Source organism: Periplaneta americana, chromosome 11 (assembly GCF_040183065.1).
Source record: "Periplaneta americana isolate PAMFEO1 chromosome 11, P.americana_PAMFEO1_priV1, whole genome shotgun sequence".
NCBI lineage: Eukaryota > Metazoa > Arthropoda > Insecta > Blattodea > Blattidae > Periplaneta > Periplaneta americana.
Genome location: NC_091127.1, coordinates 66,862,520 through 66,875,592, shown reverse-complemented (window position 1 = coordinate 66,875,592; position 13,073 = coordinate 66,862,520). Strand labels below are relative to the sequence as shown.

At 37.4% G+C, this 13,073-nt stretch overlaps 1 protein-coding gene across 1 annotated transcript in view; it reads right to left on the bottom strand.

The window, feature by feature from the left end:
• The window catches only part of LOC138709073 (hemolymph lipopolysaccharide-binding protein-like), a 78,403-nt gene that overhangs the window by 10,435 nt on the left and 54,895 nt on the right, over nucleotides 1-13,073 (bottom strand). The window contains exon 2 of the mRNA XM_069839577.1: nucleotides 916-1,079. Coding sequence (XP_069695678.1) covers nucleotides 916-1,077 — 162 coding nt within the window. The 5' untranslated portion in view covers nucleotides 1,078-1,079. The remainder of the gene's footprint in view (nucleotides 1-915; nucleotides 1,080-13,073) is intronic.

Here is a 13,073-nt window from a genome sequence, read left to right as displayed (position 1 = left end):
GCATAACGTCATCAGCAGCGAATGACAAGACGCACACGTTTAAATGTAGCCGACCTGCAACGTGATTGGCTTCCGGAAATAAGGGCGACGGGATTATGGCTCTGACCTGGACAGATTCCTCCCACTGGCTAAAACATCAGTGAACGAACAATAGACCTATGCACGTTTTCAAGAATGTTTGAGAATTTAAAGGATTTTGTCCTTCACCTTTTCTTTTGTGATTTTGGCCCTAATCAGTCAAAATAACAAACAGGTTGGCTATATCACCGCATGGTTAAAACTTTTCCATGCGAATTGGTAGTGACCTTGGTGGACGAGACTATCCAGAGTCAATGATATCTATCTAGAGATTTTAAAACGGTATGGTGATTACCCCAACATAACAAGGTACAGTTTTATATAAAGTTGACATGAGTACAAAGCTGGTTCTCTACGAAAGACGTCACTAAGTTTAACGTTGGAAATTCAGGAATATGCCAGTTACAGATATGATTTCGTCTGACGGTCGTGGTTTCCATGCAAAGGTCCAGTATTCGCGCCCTAAAGCCTTGGTTTTTCTGAACCGACGCATGCGACGTGCGAGGTACGAGGCCCGCCTCGCGCAAATCCGGACTACACGAGAGATAGGGAGTGGTTTCTATAACTGCGAGATGCGATGTCTGCGCACCTCGTAACTATATAAACCGCTCGCTATCTCTCGTGTAGTCCGGATTTGTGCGAGGCGGGCCTCGTACCTCACACGTCGCATGCGTCGGTTCAGAAAAACCAAGGCTTTAGTCGTCAAGCCTACATAAACCATGTCCGGGAGGATCGCTGTCATGTGACGATAATTCAGTAATTTTGGAATGTAATATTGGATGTATATGATTAATAGTTACAATCTAGGTAGGATTCATGTTTATTATTCTACCTGACCTGTGCTATCCAGTGTCCTGTCTTGTTTCGGCGACTTGTGATTGAGAACTTTAGCGATGGAGAATCTGGTGCTGGACACTCGTAAATAGCCGACGTTTCTATGCAACACAGTATACAGGAAGCCAAAGTGCATCGATATATCAGCGACGTTGGTACTTTCATAGCTGCAACAAAATAAAACCATGCGCTTAGTTACACCACAGTCTAGTATATATAGTCACGAAGCTTGAGTTGTGAGGGTGCTAAGAACAACAGACTGTGCCAGTAATGTTTTGCATTGTCTGTAATGAGGCGATATTAGCGATCCTAGTGGTTAGAAACCATCTACGGATGCATATTTACTGCGTATTGAGCTTCGTGACCGTATATACTAGACTGTGGTTGCACTATAATAACAATACAGAAGAAACCAATGAACTTGCATTTATTGTAATATTGCGCTGTAACCAGTGTACATTAGATTTGATAATGTTGATTGTATTTGGAGGAGGTCTCTATCTTAAGTTGGAATAGAATTGAATCCTGTAGATTTAAAGTCCCCTATATGTACTTTTACAAATTGAAGAATTTGAACAGTAACTGGTGGCAAATAGAGGGAATTTTCAACGTACTAGTGACTTTGAACAAACCTTCTGCTTTAAATTTAGTGACTTTTTGAATTCAAAGTATATAAATCATTCGAATTAATTATTAGCACGCAATATGTGGGTATAAATCAATTGTGAACAAAATGGTCTTTAGACGGTTTTGAATCTAGAGGATTAAATTAGATTTTAGGTCAAAATTTTTATTTTTTGGTTGCAATTTATTACTTCGTTTTCTCTATTTAAAATACTATGTCACATATGGCTATACTAAAACTGTATCCATTTCAATTTTTGTACTTTATGAGAAATGGCGTAGAAGTTTTCATTTTAACAGTCATTTTCCAAAATTTACAGGTTCTAGGCGGAAAATCATGTATTTTTTATGTTACCGATTTATTATTTGAATTTTCTTTCTTAAAATGACATATATCGGTAAGACATGATTATATTACAATTATATCCATGTTAAATTTTCCTTTTTCTGAAGAGGGGCGTAGCATAATGTAGGCCTATATTATATTTCATTTTAACGCTCATTTTCCTTAAGTTTATTTTTTCACGCAACAGGAACCTTTTCTCAGCTTCTGTTAATCTAAGAAGCTGAAATTGTGAGGAATTGTTTATTTGGATCTTTTACATTTAGTCAATGTTGTTGAAATTTGTTAAATTTTCTATACGTTACAGGGGGTGATTTACTGAAAATCGTTAAAAACATATGCGTTGGAAAAAATTATTTCTCAGTAAAGAAATAAATTGAGTCATGGTTTATTTAACGACGTTCGCAACTGCCGAGGTTATATGTATCAGCGTCGCCGGTGTGCCGGAATTTTGTCCAGCAGGAGTTCTTTTACTTGCCAGTAAATCTACTGACATGAGCCTGTCGCATTTAAGCCCACTTAAATACCAGCGACCTGGGCCAGAATCGAACCCGCAACCCCGAGCACAGAAGGCCAGCACTATACCGATTGCGCTACCTAGGCCGACGAAATAAATTAAAGAAAACTACTATTGCTCTATAACGCAAAGTTACGTGTACATGAGATGTAAAAATTCAGCTTCTAGCTTCAACAGGTTTCGAGAGAAAGTTCCTTATGTTAGAAATAATTTAACCTTGTCAACATAGTAAATTCCATATACCCTTAAACCAGAGAGAGAAAAAAAGATTCTCTTACAAAGAAAATATGACATTGCACACCTGAATTTGAAGAAGGGTTCACAAATGGGATTATCTTTTCTTTATTGATTTGTTATTACGAGACATTGTTTTCCAGAACTGTGATCATTGCTGATCTGTTGTGCTAACTCCCCACTTAGGCACTTTCCAAACTACACCGCCTGGTTGAGCTAAGGTGACGTGCATGCCCTAAGGTCCTCCGTGCTACTGGTTCCCCTGCTTGCGGCCGCCGAATTACCCTACAGTGTGCAGAAGAATCCTTTTTACCTTTTCCCGTATGCATCACCGCGGTCCTCGACTCCGGTCCCACGAGTTACCGCGAGCTCCAGAGGAGAGCCCACGTTACATAGCACTACCACCAGAAACTTATGACCACTTACCACGGGTCCAAGTCCGGTGCCGGAGATGGTGACGAAAGAGGGAAAGTGTAATTATGATAGTCAAATGAGTCCATGATACATCCCCGAAAGCTACTCAGCAATTCTGCTTCACTTGATTGAGGAAAGACCTTGGAAAAACCTCAACCAGCTAACATGTCTCAACCAGGATTTGAAACCGGGTCCGCTCTTTTCACGGTCAAACATGCCGACATGGACTGATTCATATATTAGAATCTCGCAGTTTGGCAATGATAGGCCTATCTGCGATTGAATTCATAAGAGCTCGACTCGAGATGGATCCTTGCACTTCGGTCTTTATTAGGCCCATTATACGCCGTATATGCGACTATTGTCCTACGGATGGCCCGGGTGGCAGTCGCGAAGCCGACGCTGACAGGCGGGCCATCCTTCTTAGGCCATCATGTACTGACGAGCCCGAAACCAGAGCCCGGAACCCCAAGCCCTTAGAACCTAGAGCAGCGTTAGAAGAAACCCTACTACCTCGAGACATATCCCACCTTACTTTTACTATTATAGATGATAGATGATATTAGAGGACAGTAGAGAGTGTTTTTTTTACTTGTTAGGAGGGAGGAAGGGAATATCTCACGCGCTACGACCTGAGGTCTATTGTACACCCCCCCGATATGGAATGAGTTGCGTGCCCACCAATTCTCTACGCGCACAGACCTGACCACTTTACCCCCTAACGACCGGTCCCTACAGCCAACAGAGTCCATGTACCACTCCTGCTTCGGCAACCCCTCCAGGGCTTCCCTAACGGTCCGAGGCGGAAGTTCTCCCCCGAGAAGATCTGCCCCGGGTTCCATTGCAGAAGCTATCTATCATCGCATGAATAAAATCCACGAAGGCCGGTCGAGAGAGCCAGCAGCTTCGGATGATGAATGAAAGGATGATAGGGGAGGAAAGGAAGTGGCGAAGATGAGTAGGATGCCAATCGCCCGATAAAGGTACCTGATATTCATCCACAGGAGTGAGGTAAAACCCCAAAAAATCCTCATCCAGGCAACTCGTCCCAACCGGGGATTGAACCTAGGCCCGCTGGGTTCAGAGTTAGACTCGCTAACACCTCAGCCAGAACGGTGGACTGAGGAGAGTGTTGGTGGAATGAAAGAGGGAAACGGAAGTGCCTCAAGGAAAACCTTCTACAACGTCTGTTTTGTCCATCACCGATTCCATCCAAACCTGACCGGATATCCAACCGGGCCACCTGGATCGAACGGCAGTGCACTAGGACTGTAGCCATAGACGAGGCGATATCTGTTAATATATCGATGGCTGAGAACCAGACTCTTCTAAGCCAACTTTTTATAAGACAGAAATCTGTGTTTCATTGTGTTCCAGTTCCTGTCTGCATATGTGAATCGAACAAAATTATAAATATTCCTCTCCATAAGGTTGCTATGAAGCTATTCCAAATTGTTTCATGAAGCTTTGAATGTCAGGAGCTTAAAATAGCTCTCCTGATAAAAAATAGTAAAATGGACTTGGAACAGTCTGGTTCTGGGCCATCGGTGTATTCTTTCAAGAACCACATGGATGTCATCTTTGCTTAATTTTTATGCCTAATGTATCTAACGCTGTCTACCGTATTTGAACCTGCGAACTCCGGATCGAATGGAATGCATGAAAGTCTAGATCTCGGACTTTTAGGCTCCTTTAGCGTAGACTGAAACGTACGTTTTTTAATATATCTAGTTTTATGGAATATATCGCTCGAGAGTACCTCGTGCTGCATACATTTAAGAAGTTTTATTTAAAAGTGTTGCAACCTATCCTATTCGAGCCTGAAAATCCGAGGTCTAATGACAACTAATGGACCGCTTGTTGTAGGAAGGAGGAATGGAGCTAAAGTAAAAAATATAAATCAGTTAGAAATAGAGAAGTGACGATTAACCTGTTGCTTCCGCTGTTTTTACAAGAGCAGAACTCGTTGTACTACCACTGTGCCACAGTGTGGGATTTGGTAAGTCTGGGAAGTAGTAAGAGCTTTAGAAATGCTTACTGAGACTCAGACTAATTATTTCCATCTTCATGACTTGTAACTTAAGTGTTAGTGCAAGATTGAGACACCAGGTTTCTGGATAATGCGAGCTTTACTCTCTAAACCTCAGATCTTTCAGAATCCGTTTCGAAGATAAAGTCTTAGCAACTGCCTTACTTAAGTAGGGACTGAACTAAGATATTCCAATTACAATTATACAACTACGAATATTTTCAAGAAATGCTATGAAGAGAGTTTAGAAGAAGTTTTATTTCATATTAACATAGTACGCAAGTTTGTCTACCTTGTTGATTTTTCGCTAGATTTACCCAGAACTCTCATTTGCTTTGGTGATACGTAATTTAATTTTTTTGGTGAATTTTCAAGTAGAATAATTACTATTTTAAATGTGAAAACTATCATGGAAGAAGGAACTACACTATGCATTTTTATCTTCTGAAGCAAATTACCATACTTTGTCGTATGTCACTTATAAGGGTCGTATTCATAGACATTCTTAGCGTGGGCTTCCGGTGGATGATCAGCGAACCAACGTTTTTCGTATTCATAAACCAGTGTTAGCGATATAATATGATATATAGTATGATATGGTATGATATGATATGATATATGATATGATGATATGATATGATATGATATGATATGAATCCCGTACAAGTAACCAGTCGATATTCGAGGCTAGTTTAGCACGATCGTAGCACGGACTAACGAAATGTCTATGAATAGCACCGCTAGAGACTAGATAGCGATTAAGGAGAATACTTGCACTCAGATAAGATAACATTTATATAATTAATTGAACATGGTATTTTCAGTAATACTAATTCTTCATTGAAAGAGATCGTTTTTAATTGAATCTAATTAATTGGTGATAAATATGCCTGAGAAATATATGCTGTTATACTACTAGTGTGCTTCTAACTTTGAGTACGTCTTAGAGTTGATGGAGTTAACGCAGTGTCTTTCGTTCGTTTGAACTCATGCTTATCATCACGGTAAGTTAGTCCTCGGCATTTGGGTGGTTGAAAGCCACTCCTTTGACTTCGAAACACAACTATGTGCTAAATAAAGATTTAAAGACATCATTTTGTTTGTTAAAGAAAAATTGCACTATTTTAAAGACATTTTATTTTCTGTTTGTAGAAAATACACCTAATATAAGATTGAAAAGTATCAGTCTTATTATTTCTCTATGTTAATGTGATAGTGTATTACGTTTTTGTTTTACATAATTTTTCATTTCATATATTGCAGTGAATAACAAACCACATTTTCAAATTTTCAAAGGAAAATTTTTGCCTGTTGCTAGAAAACACAGCTTTACATCTAGGAAAACTTCGTTTCACTTCTGTAGAAACAATGAGGACATATTTGAAATATTTTACACAAGCATTATCCATCTCAAAATCTGTATCATTATTATAAATTTCCTCGTTTGTAATTGTCACAAATTTTACATAGAGCTAAATATTCATGATGTTTATCCAATATTTTTTTCATCTTGTTTTCTACATTTTTTCCCAATTCGTGTTCCAACTATTCGGTTCATCACAATATCATTTACTGCATACTATTTTATGTCTGTAGAAAATACACCTAATATGACACTGACAAGTATCAGCCTTATTATTTCGCTATGTTAATATCATAGTTTATTACGTTTTTTTGTTTTACATAATTTTTCATTTCATATATTGTTGCATTGAATAACAAACCAAATTTTCAAAGGAGAATGATTGCTTTTTGCTAGAAAACACAGCGTTATATCTAGGAAAACTTCGTTCCACTTCTGCAGAAACAATGGGGGAATATTTTAAATATTTTACACAAGTATTGTTTATCTCAAAATCTGTATCATTATTACAAATTTCCCCATTTGAAATTAAGTCACAAATTTCATCCTCGACATCTTGCTGTTATTCTTCTTTACAAGACGTTGAATGTTGTCTGTTACGAATAGCAGTATTCGGTCGTATTGTAACCGATCAACTAAAGTTCACTGCTCAACGAAACACACTGAAATCCCCACCCCAACGCAATTAAGTACTGGTACCTAAAGTCAGAGGTCCATGAAGCGCAATGTAACGGCGTACAATTCTTAGCCCTAGTGATATAAGTCGATTTATATACATAGGCCCTACTATAGGTATAGACAAATATGGAAATTGTTACCAATATTATTTGACAGTTTTCCTCAGGAATGTAAACTAATCTCCAGACTATCATGTAAGGCACCAGGAAATATGCTTAATCGTGCATCGTAATCCATTAATTTGTAAACTTTCATTTCATAACCTCCATCATACTTCGAATTTGTTATATATACAGGTTGAACCGTAAGTTATGTCATTAACTCCAGGGGGTTATTCTTTGAGATATTTCAACCAAAAAAGTTATATACAATTTTCTTCATTTTTGCTTCCTTTTCGAGATCAAAATTGTTTTACATGAAATATTTCAAAGCGTGTTTTGGGAAAGCCATTGATTTAAATCCCAATGTGATCAGCCAATTTAAGAGAGCAGTGTATTATGATAATTCATAATAAATGACTGAAAGAATGTTAGTTTTTTTTCCTTTAAATGTGCATAAATTTGATCTGAACAAATATAAATTTTCGCTATGAAAAGAGATTTTAAAATGTTGCATTTGTTAGGATAAAATTTATATACAGAGTGGAAGTGAAATAGCGAGCGAATAGCTCATGTTGCATATAACAGAAAACTATAATGTCCTATTGGTGGAAAGTTAATAGATTTTTCAGAAAAAAGAAAAATGTTTTTCTCTCTAATATTTAACAACCTCTTATTAGGTAACTACTGCGAGTAGGATCGTGATTTTTGTCCATATCGATAGGAAAACTAATAAAGAATAATTTATCCCTCTGGAGTATTTTAATATTGTGGACGGTTTTCATGTAAATTTAGTTTTAAAAACCTCTAAATTAAAGCCTCTACACTCTGCGAGTTGGTTGGAACACAGTGTCAGAAAACAGCTCATCTAAGGAGACACACCGAGTTCTTGACCTCTTACACCTGTATCACGAGAAGCGTGTGTTCGTGGCGATGTTGTCGGACTACTGAAACTTCAAACTTAATTAACTAATTAACCGTGCATTTAATCAAAGCTTAATATAGGTTTTCTAGTCATTTAAGTCTACCATATAGTCCCTTTCAATCTGCAAGGTTATTTCACTTCCACCCTGTATATTACACATATGTTAGTGACTAAGTTACGGTCAACTGTGTTACTTACCGAGGTCTAAATTCCTTTCTTCTGTAGAACGAACTATTTGGTCTTCATGCGGAAGACCACTAACTTCAGACAGGCTTCCCTGGAGCTTATATACCCCTGAGGGTAAAGGATTTGTAGGGATTATTAACTAAAATCTTATTATTTCGTATTAGCTCATAATATTTTGCAGACTTTTTAGCAATGTGTGTCCTATATAATCTGCAGCCATATAACAAAAAGTTTAAGGGTATTGTGTTAATATGGAGCAGGCTTGAGAATGACGGCACGTGTAGAATAAGCCATTTGTGGTGTACGCGGGCTATAATGTGTCAGATTGAAACCACATCGAGATCAGTGACCTGTTAGTACTAAATCATAGAGTCTCTGGTTCTAGATCCAGCATTATGTGAACCACATGTGAGACAACTAACATTGATGTCAATGCACTACCAAAATTACAAGTGTAAACTGTAGATCGGAAAATAAAAATAAAATCAGTGTTCAGAGGAACACCAGCTAAATTTTACAGCGTTGCTTATTTAAATTATTTCCTACTTTTGCGAAAATATTCTTTTTTATAGAGTTGCCATTTAAACTGCGTCTAATTTCGCGAAAATGTTCTTTTTTAAATTATTGCTAATTTTAATTGCTTCTTACTTGCGAAAATGTTTCATTTTATAGTGTTGCTTATTTGAACTGCTTCTTACTTTTTGCGAAAATGTTTTTTTATAGTGTTGCCCATTTAAACTGCGTCTTACTTTTGCGAAATTGTTCTTTTTTATATTGCTTCTAATTTAAACTGCGTCTTAGTTTTGCGCAAATGTTCCTTTTTATAGTGTTGATAATTTAAACTGCGTCTTATTTTTTTTAGAAAATTTTCTATTTTTATATTGTTGCTCATTTAAAATGAGTCTTACGTTTGCGAAAATGTTCTTTTTTATATTGCTTTTCATTTAAACTGCGTCTTACTTTTGCGAAAATGTTCCTTTTTATAGTGTTGATAATTTAAACTGCGTCTTACTTCTGCGAAAATGTTCCATTTTATAGTGTTCCTCATTTAAACTGCGTCTTTTTTTGGCGAAGATGTTCTTTTTTATAGTGTTGCTCATTTAAACTGAGTTTTGCTTTTTTGAAAACGTTATTTTTTATAGTGTTGCTCATTTAAACTCTGTTTTGCTTTTATGAAAACGTTCTTTTTTATAGTGTTGCTCATTTAAACTGCGTCTTACTTTGCGAAAATCTGCACTCTACCGAAGTGGACTCTTGTCTATTCTCCGTCATACCTTGCCACAACATTCGTAACCTTATGTGCGCGGCTGAGAACTCTACCGTTCGTTGGATCTAGGATACTTCTTTCAACTCCGGCAGGTTAAACTCCAAAATTAGTGTCTACACTTGTCGAGGAAGCAATAAGTACAACCAAAAATGGAAGTCATTTACGATATCGTCTTACATATTGACAGCAAATTGCTACTGATTGTTGTACATAGGTGCAGTAAGTGAATTGTTTTCTGCTTATACATGAAAGTTGTGTACCTTCCTCAGTAAACTATACAACTACAGAAAACGGAAGGTCTTGGTTAATCTGCTGTAGAAACCAGCATAAGCATACAGAATGGATAAGTGTAGCTATGCACTTTACTCTTGTGGGACGATGAGCCTGAAGCAGCTGTTCATGCAACACATTCTAAACATAATGTTTATGAACACCGAATTTGGCAGCAACTACACTTGTAATTATCGCTGGATTGTCCTCAAGGGATAACAGTACTTCCTCTTCAAATTGAACTGTACTTACTACACGTGGTCGTCCTACATTAGGCTGGGGAGAAGGTTAGCGTCAATCAATGGTGGATTGCACCAAAGGGACGATGATCCGGAGATGCCCTGTCGCCGAAACGTTCTTATACCATTGCCTTCAGCTGCATCGTAAACAAAGTGCATGTCCGCAAATTCTCTTCACGTGCTGAGCATCATGTTGATTCTACGTTAGTGAGTTACTAGAGCTACGTACTGTTTGCTTGCTATGTACTGTAGTGCTAGAGAGTGACGTCAAACGAGCTTTAAACCAAATAGCTGTTTAGCTGCAAGAAAGCTTTTAGTGTAATGAATTCTTTGACAAAAACATTGATTTTAGTCTGTTCTGTTACCCGTAGAAGTTTGGAAATATAATTTTTTGTCACTCTGTATAATTTAAATTTTAAAGACTACTTGTCTCAAGCTCAAGACACCCGAATACAGAAGATAACTGAAGAATTTCAATCAAAAGGACTAAGAAGATTAGGCTAAAGAATTTTAATTTTCACTTGACATCCTTAAAAAAATCCCAAATCCGACTGTAAGCTTGTATTTTTTAATCATAATGCATTTATTTATATGAGGAGACTAAGAGGAAGGCAGAAAACAGGAAAGATTGGAGAATACTGGGTTTACAGTGAAATACCTGTCTTTGGACAAACACTGTGAATGATCGAATATATTTATTTCATTGCTCTTATATGGCAAGCCGATGTAGTTTTCCTGCTCTCCTGAACAATATTTGCTTCAGTGGACTCGGGACGTTTGTCAATTCAGGTCTTCAGTTCTTGTAAATTCTAACATGAAATAAATTCAACACGCTTTGCGACGCCCGTACATTTATTGCAAGAGAACATAGATTCAGACATGACTGTAAACATTTTAACGGCTCGGTTAGATGGTAAGATATCAAAATAATATTAACAGGAGGTGCAATAGAAAACATGGGTATACCTCGTGCATGTCTACTATTGGAAAGTAGGCTTATAATTTGTAGATGTAAACATTATAATAATAATAATAATAATAATAATAATAATAATAATAATAATAATGATAATAATAATAACAATAATAACAATAATAATTTCAGCAACTTAATAAGATAATGAAAACAAAACGAAGATCATGGTTGTCGCAAGAAAAATAAAGAAAGTAAATTGCGAATTCTAAATGAGGCAGTAGAGCAGTAGTCGTCAGCACTCGCTGAAATGTGCAATGGGTACGCGGTGCCGTCCCGTGTGCACGGTCATGCAACAGGAAGAGATAGAGAGCATACCCGCTAGCAGCTACGAGAGCACTATAGTGCACTGTGTTTTCAGCGGGTAAGAGAGGCTAGCCCCAGCGTGCTTTGTGCTGACGACCCCTGCAGTAAAGCAAGTGAACAACTTCAAATACTTGATGTGTACTATAAGCAGTAATATGAGCTGTTGCCAGGAAGTCAAAAGAAGAATAGCAATGGAAAAGGAAGCTTTTAATAGAAAACGGAGCATCTTCTGCGGATCTCTTTCTTCAGAAAGAACTAAAGAAAGGACTGGTGAAGTGCTTTGTGTGGAGTGAAGCATTGTATGGTGCAGCAACATGGGTATTACAACGAAGTGAAGAGAAGCGAATAGAAACATTCGAAAAGTGGGTATGGAAAAGGATGGAGAGTGTGAAATGGACAGACAGTAAGAAACGAAGCTGTGTTGGAAAGTGAATGATAATGCTGAAACTGATCAGAAAGAGGAAAAGGAATTGGCTGGGTCACTATTTGAGAAGAAATTGCCTACTGAAAGATGCACTGGAAGGAATGGTGAACGGGAGAAGAGTTCGTGGCAAAAGAAGATATCAGATGACAGACGACATTAAGATATATGGACTCTGCCGAGGTCGATGGCATTTAAGTGTGTTTAAATGCGACAGGCTCATGTCAGTAGATTTAGTGGCATGTACACACACAAATTCCACAATTTGGGACATCTGGCCGAAATCTACAGCTGACCACTAGGATCCAGAATAGGCTACAAAGCAGAGGTTAAATTAAAAATACAATATGATTGCGGAGAGAATACGGAACAATGATAAATTAAAAAATAAAGTACGATTTCATTTCGGAGAAACAGATGAAAATACATTGAAGAGTAATGAAATGAAGAAAACAAAATATTACATAGTATTATACAAGTGATTGTGTAAAATGGACAAAATTCCGGCACACCGGCGACGCTGACATAACTTCTGCAGTTGCGAGCGACGTTAAATAAACTATAATTTAAATTTAAGATATATGGATCATATGCGGAGAAAAAGAGGAAGGCAGAAAATAGGAAAGACTGGAGGGATTGCATGAAAACCTGCCCATGGGCAGAATACTTATGTATGCAATAATAATAATAATAATAATAATAATAATAATAATAATAATAATAATAATAATAGTAATAATAATAATAATGTCTATAAGAACAAGTTCAAAATCCGTTATTATGAAAATGACTTGGCGGATCCCTTGGCAGTTTTTGCGAAACTCCTGGGGTTTGCAAACTACAGTTTGGGGATCACTGATGTAGAGGAAGCTCACGGTGTGCATGCTGCATGGCACTGTAACGTAACACGGTCCCGCAAACACATTCAAAATTCATAACTGTAATAAACGACGCACGAGGACCGCTTCTGGTTTAAGAACCAGATTTATCAAATTCCTGAACAGGGCGCTTTATACTGAATTGTTTATAACTGTAGTTAAATAAATAACAAACGCACACTGACAGTTTCTGAACACAGCGTGACAGGAAAAACTTTGCTCCTCCGCTGCAAGACAATGCCACGATTCTATTTTAGTATTCAGTTCATCAAATTTTCGTTATATCCTCTTTTTCTTTTCGGTAGGTTGAAAAGCGTATGAGGTATGTTTTGAGAAGGTAAAGGATATAAGAGAAAAGGAGAAGAAAACTGAGATAAAGAAGCAAAATGGAAAAGG